Here is an 18,611-nt window from a genome sequence, read left to right as displayed (position 1 = left end):
TTAAACCAGGATCACGTGTAAGAATTTACAATCGAATCAAATTAAGCAAAAAAATATTTCTAGAATTTCTTTTCTCCTTATAATTGGTGCTTTGTGGTGCCCCCTTTACTTCAGGTGCCCTATCCACGTGCTTAGTTTGCTTAATGGTTAATCCAGCCCGTCCAATCAAATGCTTAAGCCTGACAGAATCAAATGCTTAGATCAAAAGTTATTCAGGGTGTTCCGATATTTTTTTTGTGCACTGTGTAAAAAATTATATGCAGTTCATTTATTGCGCTATTTAGTATTCTTAAAACATATTTTAATTATTGTACCCCACTCTGCCTGTCTTTCTCTGTGTGTCTGTTATTTGAGGTTGTTGTTTGTTTTTTCACTCACATTTTAACCCCATCATCAACTTTTTCAAACTTTTATTTGAATAAACTACAAAAAAAAGTATTATTCAAATTATAATTTAGAAAACTTATTTTGTGTTCTGATAAAAAAAAATTAAAAGCTCTTATATTTGGCGGTAAAAAGTTTGCGATGTGCTGGTATTACAAGACCGTTTTTATTACTTTACTAAATTGCCACTAGAGAGAGCTGTTGTTCTCTAGACGTCATTGAGCTTCCCCCTCTTCTCTCCCTTAATTACTCCTCCTCATATGTAATAATTTTAGCAGTGTGAATAAAACGTAAGTATATTTCACACTTCCTTGCAAGACTTATCAGCACTTGAAGTTAGCTTCTAACTCTTAACCGCTAATCTTGTACAAATGAAAATTGTGATACAAGCTAGTCTCTTTCGTTTTACAAGCTTATTAAAAATAAATAATTATTTTGATAGTGTAAATTATTTGTTTATTTGATGAGGTGTTTTATTAAATTTTTTAAAAGCAACGCTCTAGTCTTGTGTTTATACCTCATACTCTAAATTGTTAAATTTATTTAGTTGATTCATCTTGTAAATAGGTGTCATACGCTAGAAATCCAATTATGAAAATTACTGTCTTGTACATTGTATCGAAAGTTTGAGAATTCGTAATCGCTTTTTAAAATTAAAAGAGAATTTCGAAAACAGAATATATTGTCTGAACAAAATGGCCAGTAATTCTTCTTCTGGGCGTAGTTTTTCGTTTAAAGTTGTACTCTTAGGTGAAGGCTGTGTAGGTAAAACTTCATTAGTTCTTAGATATGTCGAAAATAAATTTAATGAAAAGCACTTCAGCACTCTCCAAGTGAGTTTTATAAATTTATATAATTATATTTCATTAATCTTTTACAAAGCTATGAATGTTTCACAATTTTTCCTCGTTTGCATTAGTTAATAAATAAACTCAAGTATCTTAAACACACATACAATTCTAATATAAATTCCTTTTCTTTTGTTGGTATATTTATAATTGAAATTTCCCTATGGGTAAAGAGTGTATACTTATTCATCTGTCAATTATCTTCAAAACAAATGTCAATGAATAGGTTTATATTACTAAAAACCAAAGTGTAATTCTGCATACTACTGTTTGAAATCAAACAAGGTTATGTCTAAAAATTAATTGGCATTTAATATTTATTTTAGTGTTCTACAAAATCCAACCATTCTTCTTTTTCGTTTTATAATCTGAATTTGCTGGGTTTGACAAAATGTCTTAGTACTCTTATCATTTCTCTGCAATGTGATTTCAGGAAGTTGGAGTGTTATATAAGTTTAAGTGCATGATTCCATTTCTAGTAAGGACAAAGACTTTGACATAACAAAGCTGCAGTCAAATCTGTCAAGTTCTTTACTAGAAAATAGATATTTCTAAATCTGTTTTGTTACATGTATGTAATACTTAAAAAAAATTTTGTTATAGCACTGAAATACCCTTTTGTCTTCTTAATTTTTCGTTATTCTCAAACACAAAAATATCCCTGATTTAGCTATTTTTTTTATTTTATTTTAAAAAAATATAAGGCTTTAAGAATTTTTTTTAATAGTAATATAGTTAAATCTTTTTAAATGTTTTCTCAATATTCAAAAGAAATAAATTTTTAAGGATTGTTTTCAATTTAAATATATATTTTGCTCAAAATACCCATAAATATATGTTTACGCACCTGACTTCCCAATGGTTTCTGGGCGATGCAGACATTATACACCAGACCAAAGTAATGTTTTAAAAATATGCTTATTTTTAAATTGCTCAATTCAACATTTTTGCAATTCATCTAATTACAATCTGTTTAGGCATGCTGTATCATATGAAAGAGCTAATGATGAATTACTTGTGGGCCCAAATGTGCTTACTTTGAGTTGAATTCAGTAAGAAGAATTCTCAGACTCACATTTTGCTAGAAATTCATGGTTTCATTTATCAAGTTCAATCAAAAATCTTGAATTTTTTTTCTGATCATAGAAATCAAAGCATTGCCAAATTTTATAACCAAATAACAAAAGAAAATGTTATTTTTCTTAGTATTTTTTCCCTGTTGTCATTGTCGTTTGCCCGTCTCAGGCAACTAAATGACATTTTCACTCTATTCTGTTTAAAAGTCATTACCACAATCCTTGAGCTTGACTTGATTATTCACTAATTAAGTATTTTCATGTATGTCAAGAGCAGTTAACAATAATGGTGGTTCATCACTTCAAAATTTCCATCTTTTTTTTTATTTATTTAATTTAATAAAGATAGGAATTAATGAAGATTTTTTAATCACAGAGTTTGTTCCGGTAGGAGTATGCACTAGTTAAGAAACATTTTTTGAAAGCCTTCAAGCAAATTCACTAGAAATGTTTTTCTATTTGTAAATTTTGATGTTCCGTGGTTTAATTAGTGCATTTTTTTCTCTTTAGAATATTATATTCTTAACTATTTAAATATATATATAGATACAGTAGAGCGCCGATTATCCGAACTGCTGGGGATCGAACGTGGTTCGGTTAACTGGAAAGTTGTTTAAAATCTAGTTTAAAAGATTGTTATTTATGCACTAACTTCCCTCCACACTTTTTCCAGGGTTAGGACTGGCAGTACTTTCTAAAATAGCACTGGTTTGTTTATAGTTTTTTTTTTTCTTCAATTTTTAAATATTTTTTATTTATTAATTTTTTTTAAAAGCTTTTTTTCATTTTGATTTTTTTTAAATCATATTTCAGCTTTTTATAATTTTTTTTCTCAATTACTGATTTTACATTTTTCTTTATTTTCCATTGCAAAGGAAATTCAGAAAAGATCTTTGTTTTAAAGAAGATGCTCTTTTTTGAGCAACCATATCCCTTATTCTTTTTAAATGAATCAACTGAATTAAATATGGTCTTCAGATGTAGTGGGTATTATTTATTTTTCTAAATTTAGAAAAATTGTCGATAAGTTCAGAAGTATTCTAAACTTTAAAAAAAAAAAAGGCCTTTTTTTTTCATAATAATAATTATATTATTAACTATTTAAGTTATTTTTTCAGTCATTATTACATAGTATTTTACTTTATTTTAGGCTTCCTTTCTGAACAAAAAGCTAAATATTGCTGGCAAAAAAGTTAACCTGGCCATATGGGTAAGTTATCTAATCATGTATTTGTTAAAAGTCCCAATTTTATAATGCATATATTAGTAATCTTCAATATATTTTTTATATATTTATCTCCATGAATAATATCTCTTTAAATATTTTCTCTTAAGCTTTTAACAAATATATTTATGAGCAAAGTATGAATTTTAGTTTTTTCTGCAGTGTTTAGTAAGGAACTATTGAAAAATCTCTAGTTTCTTACAAAACTGTATGTAATATGATTGATACTATTGTAACTGTACGTGCAATATACTAAAATCTCACCAGACTTACACTTCAATATATTGACCATTTTATGATATCCCTGGCAGCCTTTTGTAAATAAAGTATTATCTACTTCCTCCCTTGGGCAGATATTCTCTTAAGTGGACTCAGACAGTATTTTGTATTGTTTAAAGATCTTTTAAAGTCTTTCAAGCATACACAAATTGTAAAAAAAGTGGGGGGGGGTTCAAAGTATTATAGGAATAACTTAAATTTAATGTAGAACCAGAATTTGAAAATTTATACTGAATTTTAAAATTCTATATTATATTATTTAAGTCATTTTAAGTATTCATTCTTAACAACTATAGAAAGATAAATGAAAAACTGAGTAACCGCTATTTAAAAAAATAAAGTGATAAAGTTTTTAAAAAAGAGATAGAAAAAACATAGTATATCCTTTATTTTTCTCTTATGTATTTTTTAAAAAAAGTGAAGAATAAAGTCTCTTAGAAATCCTCTTAATTGTCGCATCATAATAAGATTGTTTATGAAAGCAAACTCTTTTTTAAAAAAAGAAAAGGCTGGATAGAAACCAAAACTAAAATTATTAATTTTTTAACAAAATATTTAAACGTTAAAAATCTCAATTTAACTTTATTACATTGCCGTATTTTTAGAAAAATGTAGTCATAAACAATTAACAATCATTAGAAATGCTTTTTAAAAAAACGTATCATAATAAAATGCTGATAAAAAAGAAAAGTTATATAAAAAGATCAGAAGAGAAACAGAAAAAAAAAATTACTTACTTCTGAAATGTAACCATAATGTTAAGAATCACACTTTTCTAGGTTACTGTTATCTGTCTTACTGTTCTGGAAAAAAATTATAATAAAAGAATATAGTCTGTAATGAACGCTCCATTAAAATGTTACATATTACATTAAAAAAAAAAAGTTTAAAAAATGATGAATTAGACTTGCCTGAATATTACTGTAAGAAGAAAATCTGCCGTAAAAAGCTTATGGTTCAGTTTAAAGTAATCTAGTTTCTATTCTTCTAGTTTGTCTCTCAAAATATACGTTAACGAGCTTCAGAACTTTACAAATATGTGTAAAAACTAGTAAAAAATCAACCAAATATTCGGAAAAGAGCCGAATGTTCATGACATCCCTAATGTATAGTCATATAAATCCTTACACACCAGATTCTTTTTTTTTTTTTTTTTTTATTAATTTTTTGGAATTTTATTAAAACAAAACTTTTAAACAATTCTAAATTATCACATTTTCATGAAGGTGGGTTGAGCCATGGAAAAAATGCTGAATATAAATAAATCAGGCACTTATTTATATTCAGCATGTGCAGTAACAAATTTAATTTGTTTGAATTTTTTAATGTCACTTTGATTAATTCATCTTTTTCACCTGATTTATAAAATGATTGATTCCAATCAGCAATGCAGTATTTCTTGAACTCAATTATAAATTTTAATTAATGGTATGGAGAATATTAGCTAATTGCTACTGGTTAATCTTTTATTCAATATAGCAATACTTTAAAAAAAAAATACTAATCTCGAAATTTTATAAATTATTCAGAGCTCCATTTTGAACAGTCTGCCCTAAATAAAGTAAGTCTGAAATTAAAAATAATATATTTTTGTAAAATTCTTTTTGCAATAAAACTTACCTAACTCAGCTCTATTTAAGTACAATAAATTGTGCTTAGGTAGAGCAGATTATAAACATATATATACATATTTTTTAGTTTGCCTTTTTCAAAAGTAGACTGGTATACTCATTCAAATAATGTAATAATTTGTGTTCTTAATTTTTCGTAAAAAGTTGTCCCAATTTTTCTTTGGTTTACTACGAAGTTTGTACTCATTCATATTAAATATTCTACAGGGACAGATTGGTCTATTATATCGTATTACTAATCAATAATTACTTAAACATTACTTGGCTAAAAAGAAGGCTCATCACTTTTACTTTCTGAAAATAAGAAGAAAAATTTTAACAAAAAAGCATCATTAAATCTTATTAAATTTTTAGTTTCTAAATGTGGTAGGTGGATATAAAAAATCAATGAACAATCAAGAAACAGAAGGACTTTAATAAAATTAACGTATCGCACAAATACAATGACAAACATACTGTAGCAGATGTATCTAGCGGGCACTGAGTTTAACAAACTAAAATAAATAATGCTTATAATACTAAAGTAAATAATGTTTTACAAACTAAAATACATAACAAATTATTATTTAAACAATTTTTTAGTCATATTTAAACATAATGAAAATCTCTTAGATTCACTGGTAAAAATATGGTACAAAATTTTTTCAGAAGAACAAAATAAATATGGTGAAAAAAAATTCCCTTTAAGATTGCAATGCAAAACTGTCGCACAAAGTTGTGATATGTTGCTCATTAGGGAACTTAATTTGCTATGCGTATGGACTTAATGTTTAATTTTTTTCTTCCCCGACCACTTTAGACAAATTTTAATTGACATCATCACATGTTGAAAATGGAATAAAATATTTTAATCCCATTAAATTCAAAGTTCACTTATACTACAGCAGATATGCCAACTGCTCCAGACAAGCCAAAATAATTTTAAAAAACGGTAAATAACTACAAACTAAATTTTGCTAATATTCGACTATTTTTGCTTGCTTTTTAAAAGGTGTAGCATAACATAACTACTATAAAGTGGTGAATTATATAAGCCAAAGAATTATTTTGAAATAGTGGTGAATAAAAATCTACTAAATTGAATTTATTAAACCAAGAATCACAATTGATAAACTACCTCTTTAAAATATTTATTTGCTGTCCGGAGCAAGTTGGCATCTCTGCTACAGTCTTTTTTAAAAATATAAAATATTATTTCACGTTTATTTAAACTTCGATTTCTCAGGAACTATTTAACCGATTTCGCACAATTTTGTATTTTGCCATGTAAAGTTTTGAAACTTTAAAATTATGTAAAAATTTATATACCTTACTATTCAAAAGTTTTTCAACTGATATTAAATGAAATAATAAAAAATAGAACATATTTACTAAAATTTATAATTGTGTGCAAACATTTTTTTTTTTTTTCAATTTTGCTTGTGAAGTTCTCTAGATGTAGCCACATATGTAAAAATTAACATTAGGGGGTCCAAACTTTGGATTGCTCTCCTGACCGAACTATTGGGACCCTATTTCCCAGATTGTGGCTACCCTCTATAATTTGGGGATCTGAAATCAGAGTCTATCTTAAAAAAAGGTAAGTTTATTCAGAGAAAGTACGTTTTTGTGTCTGATTTCGTAACGTTAAATATCATATACACTAATTAGCATATTTGAGGTCACCCCCTCTAAACATTAACATGGAGTCCTAGAGCATGAAGATCATTAGATCTAAAGTTATTCAGGGTAATCAAATTTTTTTTTTGTTGCACTGTACAGAAATATTAAGAAATAACTTGGTATTCTTTAACGAATACTACACATTAAATGTTCGCAGCTGTATGAAAAATGTGTAATTTTATATTTGTTCTCATTAATCAGAGATCAAACTTAAACAAAACCACATTTATGAGAGACCAATGTATGTTTTGCTGATAACAATGAAGGAGTTTTGAAATTAATTGTGCAATTCAATGTTTTGCTATGTAGGATACAGCTGGACAGGAAAGATTCCATGCATTAGGACCAATATATTACAGAGATAGCAATGGGGCGATTCTTGTTTATGATATAACAGATGAAGACTCTTTCAAAAAGGTATTGATAAAATAATACACTTGACATATTAAAATCTTGACTATTGTCTCTCAATTTTCTGAAAATAAAAGCGAGCAATGACATTCTAATTCAAAAGAGTTCAATTATTTCACAATTTGAAATTTCAATTTTTATAAAATATACATTATGCTATAAAAATTTATTTTCTTTACAGTTATAAGTTAGTATTTCTAAAATAATAAAGAATTGCAGGCAATATTAGTTATACAGTACTGATCCAATTAGTTGGAATCAAATGGGAGGGGGGGGATTTGTTCAAGTACCCAGTTTTTCCTGATCAACCAAGACTAATAATTGTTAATCATTTGCAAGACTGATTTTTTATACCTGATAATTTTCGAAACAACAGGAAAAATATCTTTAAAACCCCTTTCCTTATGTTAATTTTACTGGGAAAAAAAAGTATTTATAACCCCGAATGTGACTATAATAGAAATTCAACATCAGCAACAGAAAATTCAAAATTAAGATTTTTATAAAAACTGCACATTGAAAAAAAAATTTTTTTTTTCAATGTGCAGTTCAATGTGCAGTAGAATTGAAAAAAAAAATTTTTTTTTCAATTTCCTGAAATATTATGTTAGCATTGTTAGAGTTATTGAGTGAAAAAAAATAGTTGTCCAGTCCTTTTTCTGTAACTCCAATTCAGCTTGTGACAGAAAATTTGAAATTTAGATTTTTACATACAGTTAAACCTTGATACAACATTGTTTTGAAGACAAATAAATTAACACACTTTTATCATATTTCATTAGTAATTATAAACACATTTTTATCTTGTTTCATAATTTTCAAAGTAAAAAGCTTAGATCTCTAGCTAAATATTAGATATATTTTTAAATAATAAGTAATTTGATCAACTTATAAAGCAATATATATATAGAATATTGAAGTGCTTAGGAAACTGTTCTTGTCCTAGTAGCAGAAGCCTCTGAATTTATATGCAAAGCCCACAATTAGATATTTCTATTTACTACTTTTTGTCTGAAAGCCAAAAATAAACATGCAGACCCAATTGCTATGCCACTTTAACTCTTCTGCTAAGATTCTAGTTCAAACATTTTTTTTTTAGATAGTTATAATCATTTAGTCTTTTCATTTAAACTTAGCATACAAATTTACACTTTTTTATTTAAGAAATTGCTTCTCAAATGCAAAATTGCTTGATTTTAGGTCAAAAATTGGGTAAAAGAGCTAAGAAAAATGTTGGGGGAAGATGTTTGTCTTTGTATTGCTGGTAATAAAATGGACTTGGAAAAAGATAGAGCTGTACCTGTTGGTGAAGCTGAATCGTAAGTAAAAGAAAGCATTAATTTCCATATAAGCAATTTCCATGTAAAATAATTTTTTGTTTACTTTATTTATTTATTTATTTTTTTAATTCAAAGATATGCTGCATCTGTGAAAGCAAAACATTTCATGACTTCAGCCAAGCAGAACCGAGGAATTGAAGAGCTGTTTCTAGATTTGACACGAAGTATGCATTATATCTTAAATGTTTCTGTCGAAAGCTGTCTTAATCAATCTCCTAATCTATAGTGACTTATACAAAGAAAAATTATTTATTTAGGATTTTTTGTTTATGGCTTAGAAGGGTATTGGAATAAGACACCCAAGGAAGAAATACTTATTTTTCTCATGTTTTAATTCTCATTAAAGACTCTTTTTAACATTGGTTCCTCAAGTTTTCCCTTAGAATCAATAGAAATTGTATCAGTGAAGCTTCATGAAATTTTTCATCTTAGTCCTTTCATTTTTTTTTTTTTTCAGAGTGATTGTATTCCAGCTGTACCTCGAAATTCTGGGTCTACTGTCGGGGTCTAAAAGCTAAGAGCAAAGCCTGTAATTTTTACACCGAATTCTAAGTATCTCAAGACCAGCGGTACCCAAACTTCCCCGAATTGAATGTATAATGCAAAGGAATTTTCATGAAGTTCTAGGATTTAAAGCTTTTGCTGAATCCTATTAACCCCTCAACTGCCGAGTAAAATTAACGTGATTCACTCCCCAGTGCCACCGTTTCTCGCTCAAGTGCACTTTCTTGCACGGTGTTTTGAGTGAGAAAAATGATGCACACTTTGCAATTTAAAAACGGTTTAATTTTACTTGACAAGAAAAAGGAAAGAAAGAAAATACAAAATTTAAATTAAAAAATGAAAATACAATATAAAAGATGTTAAAACTTAGCTGTTGTATGATAAATCCTGAAACATGGTTGGACGAATTTTTTTTCCTTGAACAAACAGCACATTTTCGCGATGCATTTTTCTTTGAAGACGTTGATGGAAAGAATAAAAAGCACCAAGTACATACGGGAAACAAAAGCGAAAAAAGAATAAAGCCGACCTTACTCAAATAAATACACACAAGCAATTAATACAATATCACTTTTCCATAACATCCTTTTCCCATTCCCTCTCCTCCGAAATTAGTAATACATTCGCAAAGCAAACACTTTCAAGGCCATTTTACTGCATTCTGAAGTAGGGGGTGTAGTTCTATTCTATAGCAGCACAATGCAAAGCATCGTACTTCGGGAAAGCGTATACGAGGGTTGTAAATTAAATAGTGGCAACTTAACCTTGAAACTCCCAAAAGGGTGCGCATGCGTAAATAGGGTATGGGTGCGGTGAGGTGGCGCTGTTGTCGATGTGTAGAGTGCAAAAAAACAGTCGATTTGCTTAGAAGGGTAGTTGTTGCGTGGCGTTAAAGTGAGGAGTTTCGTTTCCATTGCTCTAAGCATGTTGTGAAAAGGCTTAATGACGAAAAAAGACGAGATGCTTGAATCCATCGTGCTACTGTCCTATATGGTAAAGCATTTGCTCCAAAGGCTTCCACTAATCCTCGATAGCATTCTGTTGCATTTTTGCCACGGGCAACCTCGATTGTAAGCCACGACCGCTGATCACCTTTTGAAAACATGCTTTACAGCGATGGAAACGAAACTCCTCACTTTAACGCCACACAACAACTACCCTTCTGAGCTAATCGACTTTTTTTTGCACTCTACACATCGACAACAGCCCCACCTCACAGATCCCATATCTAATTTGCGCATGCCCGTCCTTCTGTGAGTTTAAAGGTTAAGTTGCCACTATTTAATTTACAACCCTCGTATATACGCCTGCGGCAGTTAACACATCGTCTGACCGAGGCGTATATATACGCCCGCGGCAGTTAAGGGGTTAATAAGAGGTTTATAAATATGTGATTCTTCTGGGAATTTGATACTTTTCGTTTGGAATATTTTTACAATTTTCAATTGTTGGAACTGTGCCGGAATCCACTAATATTGTGATTCGTATTCCCGCAATTATAATTTCAAGCATCAGTTTTCATATATTTGCCTGATTTTGAAGTAACATAGTGCAAGTATTATTCAGACAATTTAAAAATTGTACATTGCAATTTGTAATTGCGTATTTTTAAAATCGATAGCGTGATTCGTATTCATGAGTTTGTAATATCAAACATTGATTTTCGAACAGGTACTTGATTTAAAAGCTATGCATTGTGATTCGTATTGACATGAGTTATTTGTATTTTCGAATTTTTTAAAATCCAATATCTCGTTTCATATTCACATAATTTTTAAAATCCATTATCACAATTTTTGTAAGCACTAAGTTTTTTCTTAGATAAGTTTCTATAAATGTTCTTCATTGAAGAGCTATATTCTTCTTTCGTAGGTAATTTAATTATAAATCGTAGTTCAAAAAATCAGATTTTACATATATGGTATATAATATCTTGATATTGTGTGTCTGCAAATAAAATTTTCAGGGTTTTCCTCATTGTGATAAGATTACCCCTGTTTTTCATATTTATTACATAATTATGAATATGTTCTAAAAAAGTATTGAAATATTTCTTCATTTGTTTGCTAAATGCTTCTGATAACAGACATGCCAAATCTCTCGCATTTTGCGGGAGTCTCCCCAATTTTGAGTTATTCTCCCGCCCTCCGGAATTGATTCGAAAAACTCCCAAATTTTACTGCAATCGACGGCCAAACTCAAAATTCCTAATTTTTCTGCGAGAGCGTAAGATTTGTTTTTCTTTCAGCGTGAATTCCATCCCCTCTTATCGAACTACCATCTGCCTGAAGCGTAGCTGCACGTGCTTTATTTCCTCCCCTTCTTTAACACTCCTATTTCACCCGCCCCCTTACACTGGGATTCGTAGGAATCTTCTTCCTCTCCTTTCGTGTGGAGTTGAATGCGATGACGTCACATAACGATATCGAGTGACGTCCATACAGGAGTGGAGAAACTCGTACTCTCAATAGTTGGAATTGATATTGTATCTTGCTGTTTTTATAGCGTTTAATGTGTATTTTTCCACGGTTGGCAACATTATTCGTTTAGTCTTCATATATTAAAAATATTTTTTTTTCAAGGATGTCTAAGTCGAAAGGGAAGTACCAATTCAACCAATTTCAACAAATCATGTACCAATGACTTTAGCAAGACTTAATTGCGAAGAGCTAAATCTGCAACTCTTTTTTTTTTTTTGATGCATACAGTAGAGAACCATTTATCCAGTATCCAGATAATCCGTGGGAAAATTTTGCTTGGTTCTCCCGCCATTTTGAACTAAAACGATATGAAAAAAAAAGCGGAAATTGGACTCATCCTTGAAGTTGAGTAGAAGAAAATGTGAGGAAAGGGAAAATTTTTTCCCCGTTTACCCAGAGAAACGTCATTTCTTCCGCCACCTTGAAGATTTTAGAGCTTTATTTTCTCCTTTAGGCCGTCAATCAAACTCAAAGGAGTGGCATGCTGATTTCGTTTTCTCTTTGATTTACGAGGGGGTGGGGCAAATGCATTGCACATGCATATCAGTGAACAGAAGATGAAAGAGAAAAATATATTTATCTATTTAACATCGATTAATAAAAATAAAATATTTTTCTTTTAAATAAATTCTGATTCTTTGGAAGTGCCGTATTATTTGCAAGTTTTTCTTATTGTGGAATCACACCTGCTTTAATTAAAAATCGTGTTTTTGTAAAAAAAAAAAAAAAAAAAGAGGATTGCTTTTTAATTTAAGCATGCAATTATTTTATGAAGCAGATTGCAGTTTTGTTTTTCTGTTCCACTACGTTTGATTTTTTTTTTCCTTTTCATGATAAATTTTGCACTCAATAAATTATCATTATTATTCCTAAATTTTATCATTAGGTTTTGTTTTTTTTAATTCCATTGATCTTGCCTTGTTCCAGGTTTTAATATTTATGCTAGTGCCTTCGATAATTTTTAAGTGTTGTTTTTATTTAGATTAATAAGTTTTCCTTTTATTTTATCGTCCCCCCCCCTTATAATTAGGTATGAAATATATTGAGTTATTTAATCATTGGTTTTGTTTATTAGTTAATTTAGGAATAGTAATTATTTTTTAAACTTGTTTTTCTTGTCTAAACTTGCAAATTTTTTTATTCTTTAAATGTTCTTTTCTACAATTTTTTTCCTTTTTAGATTTAGGAGTGCTTTTCTTTTTTCTCTTACTTTAAAATGTTTGTACACTTTTTCCTTGTAATCTGGGTTCGATAAAACATCGATTAACGACACTTTTTGGTCAATCCAGAAAACAGGGAGATGAAGACATCCGGGATAGCGATGGTCCCGAGCATCCCGGATAATTTGTTCTCTATTGTACAGACATTAGTATTATTATACATTAGTATTGAATTGGTTTTTTAAAATAAAATAGTTCTTCAATTTGTTTATTTTTTAAAAGTTTTTGTGCATTTTTATTACAGTGTCAAGGGTTTTTGAATGATGTTTTATTAAGGAAATGGTATTTATTTTTTAAATTAAGAGTATCTACCTAATATAGTTTTGTGTTGCTAAATCTGTGTTTAATTATTTTATTTCCATTTAATATTTTTCCACAATTTCTGCTCTATTAGTGTGTAAAATTTCTTGCATTCTTATATTTAATAAATTTTTTACTTAAAATTCCTTAAAAGTGTCAAATGTTGCATCCGTGCACCTTTTTTTACCCCTCCTGAATTCTTGTTAGGGAAATTCCTGAATGTTAATTTTGCTAGGTTGGCACGTCTGTGATAATAAACCTATTGTTTATTTTGCGAATTTTATAATTTATCAAATTTTGTTAATTTATTTTTGTTTTATAAACAAAATACTTTTATAAACATAGCTAACCTTACAAGTTATTTAAAATACAGATTCCAGTCTTAAGTAAAATGTATGAAATATTTTAATGGTATTAGGTTTGTGCACATGAAATATCTAATAAATAGATATCACACTTACTGATATCTGAAAAATCCAGTATTGGATGTACTAAAAATCTCCGTTTACATAAGCACACTGTTTCCACATAGGTAAGTCTGTGATGCTGAAAAGTCATCAACTGCTGGTTTTATATTTTGAATGGTTGCATGCTTCTAGTATAAAACTTTGTGAATCTCTATTTACCAAGTAGTTTGTTCATTGACTATCTTCTATTTCTGTGAGATTCCAAATAGTATCTAGAATTGAATCATAATTTAAATTTGTAAAGTAAGATGAGTTTAAAATCTGATTTTTCCAGATTTAGTTTAAAAGCACCGTATACTCAAATTACTAAATATAAATTTGCAACTTTTACACTATTCATTTGATTCTGATTTATAAAAGCTGTGTTGTCTATACCAGAATTTTTCCGTAGATTTTGCTTACTGGCAATCAATACGCAACACCCAAGGCTCTTTTCTATTATACATTCCATTTATATCTGGTGTGGCCAACCTTTTGGGAAAGGTGTCACTTTTGGAAGAAACAAATGAGTGCTGCTTCCAATTTTTCCAGTTTTTTCAACTTTCTCAAAGATTTATAGAAAAGTGAAAGAATGTTATTTATAGACTGATTTTGGGAAATTCGATGCAAATTGCGAATTTTTTCCCTTTATAATTCTATTCAGATTGGAAACTTTGAAAACATAAATAAAACAAAGGTAAAAACTTAATTTTTATTCCTTGTGAATGTTCCTAAAACTTCATTTAATTAAGCAATGTTTAATATAAAAATGAATAGCTTAAAACATTGAATTTCTATCTAATTATTAAACATCTAAGTAGTAAAGCTTTTATAAATTTTGCCCAAGCTCCTGAAGGCAACATTATTTTTTTTATTTATTTAATTTCTCAAATAATGTGTTTACTTACCTACCTCTCTGCTGTGGGTGGGCCATCCATGATAGACCCAGCAATTTTACGTATACAAGTACATATGAATTTGTAATTTTTTTTTTATTTCTAAGTAACTAATAATGAAATATAAATTTTCACTTGAGAATGTGGAATAGGTAAAAAAATATAAGCACATAGTCTTTTTATGGTAATATTTTTTAAGATTTTTAATCCAAAAGTTTGTTTGACTCAAAACTTATATTTTCAGCTTAAAAACTTGCCATTTACAGGCAGACACTTTTTTTTTTAATTTATAATTCTTATGTTGCTCATTTTAAAATCCTAAAATAAAATTCTTGGAATAGTAGGTTATGGTTTTGTGCAGTTCACGATCTTGTAGAAATAAGTCGTAGTTCATATTATCATTAATTTTAGGCTACAAGAGCTACTTCCCAAATATGGAGACAGAAAAAATTTGAATCTAGATTTTAAATTAGTTTTTTTCCCATTAAAATGATCTTAAGCTTGGACTCTAGTCTAGTTATTGATATATTGGCATATGTTTGAGATATGTTATAAATTGTAAGGAAAAAAATATCTATATAGCAATTAAATGAACTTAAAAATTTCAAGGCTTCTGCTATAACAACACACACTAACACCATGACAAGTTTCTGTTACATGAGATTATGAGCAAATAACATTCATATAATTTTTATCAAATCCATTTTTCTTTTTTAAATATAAAGTTGAGAAAGCTTTGTTTATAAATATATGTTATATGTACATTCTAACATTTTAAAAAATTTAATATCAGTGTTTAGTTATAAATAGTTAAGTTCTTTTTAAAATACGTTTTTTAAAAATTTCAGAAATTTCAAGTGTAATAAAACATTTCTTCATTAGTTAATTGTTATATCATTACTTTTGTTCTCAATTTATCAATAGTTGGCTTCTTTTCAGCAATTATAGTTTGGCAAGAAGCTGAATAGTACTAATAATTATTTTTCCAGGAATGATTGAAGTTTCTGAAGCTAATGATCAACATGCCAATAGTTTGGGAAGAGGAAGTACTCAAAGAAGAAATGTAGTAATAGTAGATGATGAACCGCAACAGCAAAGATCTGGTTGTTGTGGTGGTGGGTGATGAATTGCAAAAGTATACCATTAACATTTGCTGCTGATTGAAAACTCTAAATAAATCACATCTTCAAATTCAAATACAGCTGTTCTAAATATATATTATGTATGTATGTGGAATTGTTAAATTTTTACCACTGACACATATGGAACTATTTCAAGAATTTATGTCATGAAACTTGGTATCATTCAAATTGTATAAAACAGGTACTTTTTATTGCCATTATCTGTATTCCAACTTGGTTTACATTATGCTCTAAAAGTTACTCTATAGTAATATTTAATTCTTTTGTACATGAAATATAACTTTTATATATAAATTGATAATGCATCTTTATTTCCATTTTTAAAAATCTTCCACCTTAAAATTGTAAAATTTTAATTTGTTAAATGCTGCTTGAATTACTTTGCTCAGACGATAATATGTATCTGATTGTATTTAACTCACAAATGAGTATGAGAGAACTGTTAAAATAAATTTCAAAACCAAGGGTGTAAAAAATGTCAATAAATCTAAACAAAATAATCTTTTTACTAGTGCAAAACTTTCTGTAAATTGTGTGTGTTGTTGAAATGTTTAACAATATAATGTAATTAAATCAGAAACCTCCATCTGATAAAATCAGAGCAGTTTTCTTAAAAGTATTAAAAAAGGTGATATTGTGATTTAAAGAATTTTCTACTTTTTTTCTACTACTCAGATGCTATTGTTTGTTTCTTAGCATAAAAGTAGAGTTCTTTTTGTTAGTTTTTGAGCTTTATCTACCAAAGGTATAGTCTGCCCACATAAAGAACTCTCACCACAAAGTCCGCCTGGTGCTGTGGAAACAAGAAATGGCACGTTTCAAAGAGGGGGAGCTTTAATATAGACTAGAGAAAAATAATTCTTTTATCTGAGCAATGCGAGCCAAATCCTGTATTAAATATTTACTAAATATCCCTACTTCAAATAGTTAAACCTCATAACCATAATCAACACTACTGCTCTAGAAAAATGTTAAGGGAAGTTCTTTACATAGACAGACTATACACAAGTTTGCCAATTACTATGGGAACAAAATCAATGTGGAGAAACAGTGTTTCAACAGTCATTATTCTTTCTTTTTTTTCCTTCAAATTGTCCCATTTAGTTTTCTAAGAGTATGGTGAAGAGTTTTTAAACCCTTTGAGAGAATTTAAAAACTTCTGTTTGTAATACAGTGAAATCTGTAAGTTGATCATTTGTAGCTCAACATTTTGATTGTCTACTTACACAAGTGGCCATCTTATAACAGGGAGATTTTCTTTTTCCTAATTTGATTTAAAAAAAGTCAACTTACAAAGGTAATTGTCTTAACAGATTTCACTGTATCATATTTGATCAAAGGTAGCCTAAAAATAAATATTTTTCTATTATTACTCTAAGGGGAGGGATTTATATTATATTGTAATTTGTAAAAATAAAAACTTCCGATAGAAATTGTATTACCTCTTTTATACATAGGGTTTGTTATTTTGTTTGATGACATGAAATCTGTAAGCAATTATGAAGTGCCACATAATTAAGGCAAAAGCTTTATAAGTGAATGTTTAGCTTTTTCTGTATATTAAGGTTCCTGATAATTATTTAAGATATTATTCATTAATGATTTAATGTTTATTCTCTTGCAAATGATTGTAAAAAGTGTTGTAGTTGTTTTATTCTTAACCACACATTTTGGTTGAACATTACTTGTAAAATATGATTAAACAAATTTCTATATAAATATATATATATCAATAAATTTAAACTTAAAAATTTTGTTCTTTGTGCCTTTTTTGTAATACACACATAATTTTCGAATATTATTTTAAATTGGTACATGACAAACTACAGAATACAATAGGTACAGATAAATCCGCTGCAAAATATTGAATTCTTTTCACTTCCTACTTAAAGACATACATAACTCTCACAACTTCTGTAAAATTTGCATATTTACTATATCTTAAAATAAGCACTGAATAAAACTTTAATAACATATTTTAAACATTAAAAATTATTTCTTAATTATGATATTGCACTCTTAAAGCAGCATTCTATTATTCTAATCTTGTTTCTGATCAGAAACTTATAAAAAAAATCCTCTTAATGATGCCTGCTTGGTTTATTTTATAACCTGCATTAAACTGCCAGCCCAATTCTGAGTTTACGACTATCAATGCTCAACTCTGTATCCTTGTAATTTTGAATGCAACCCAGAAGACAAGGATTGGGACAAACTTGCTTTTGTGGAGTACTTTTTTTGCTGGATTTGCATTACATGGAGTACAAAACCTCCCATGGTTAGCCCAGGCGGCCAAAGGATTCTATCCCATGATCTAACTATCTCTGAGGATATTTCACATCAGCACTATGCTTGGTTCGATCCAAGAGCAGAATTAGTTTCAACCAGCCACCTCATTTTGGAGGTAAACACTATCTACTGAGCCACTGCGGCTCAACTGTTTGGTTTAGGTAATTTTGAAAAGTTAGTTAAAACCTGCAGTAGGAAATAAGTTTTTTTGATTCTCTAGGAAGAAAAATACAATTTTGATCTATGGCCTAAAATTTAATTGTCACAAATACTTGATAAAATTAGTGGTGTGTAGAGTTCTGAAAACAATTGCTTATTTATATAGCATGATCCTTAGGTACCTTAAAAGTGCTTAATAATTTTCCTTTATTAAAAGATAGTTTTTTATTCTTTTCTGAAGAAAATTTTACCTCATGAAGCTTGCTTATCAAATTTAAGTTTCTGCCTGTGGGACAAAGTACTAATTGAACAAATATAA

General features: G+C 28.8%; 1 protein-coding gene across 2 annotated transcripts; it reads left to right on the top strand.

Annotated features, from left to right (window-relative positions):
• The first annotated feature begins 736 nt into the window (after positions 1-736).
• Rab21 (RAS oncogene family member Rab21) lies at positions 737-17,598 on the top strand. Of its 2 annotated transcripts, none has more exons than XM_016063820.3 (6): positions 737-1,217; positions 3,459-3,518; positions 7,415-7,522; positions 8,717-8,835; positions 8,932-9,020; positions 15,692-17,598. In XM_016063820.3, the coding sequence occupies exons 1-6, from the start codon at positions 1,080-1,082 to the stop codon at positions 15,823-15,825; spliced, it is 648 nt and encodes a 215-aa protein (XP_015919306.1). In that variant the 5' UTR covers positions 737-1,079; the 3' UTR covers positions 15,826-17,598. The 2 variants fall into 2 exon arrangements, with proteins under 2 accessions (XP_015919306.1, XP_071044044.1); XM_071187943.1 differs by having other exon boundaries at positions 741-827.
• Positions 17,599-18,611: the final 1,013 nt, after the last annotated feature.

Source organism: Parasteatoda tepidariorum, chromosome 11 (genome assembly GCF_982258835.1).
Source record: "Parasteatoda tepidariorum strain Cologne lab strain chromosome 11, Ptep-v5.0, whole genome shotgun sequence".
In the NCBI taxonomy this organism is placed as follows: Eukaryota; Metazoa; Arthropoda; class Arachnida; order Araneae; family Theridiidae; genus Parasteatoda; species Parasteatoda tepidariorum.
The sequence above is the reverse complement of the archived record's forward strand: the minus strand, read 5'-3'. Positions and strand labels throughout refer to the sequence as shown.

What these genes read in the sequence shown, in the direction of transcription:
- Rab21 (XM_016063820.3), top strand. Translation starts at nt 1,080, where the DNA reads ATGGCCAGTAATTCTTCTTCTGGGCGTAGTTTTTCGTTTAAAGTTGTA. An exon ending in AGCACTTCAGCACTCTCCAA is followed by an intron (nt 1,218 to 3,458) that starts GTGAGTTTTATA and finishes ACTTTATTTTAG; the next exon opens with GCTTCCTTTCTGAACAAAAA. An exon ending in AAGTTAACCTGGCCATATGG is followed by an intron (nt 3,519 to 7,414) that starts GTAAGTTATCTA and finishes TTTGCTATGTAG; the next exon opens with GATACAGCTGGACAGGAAAG.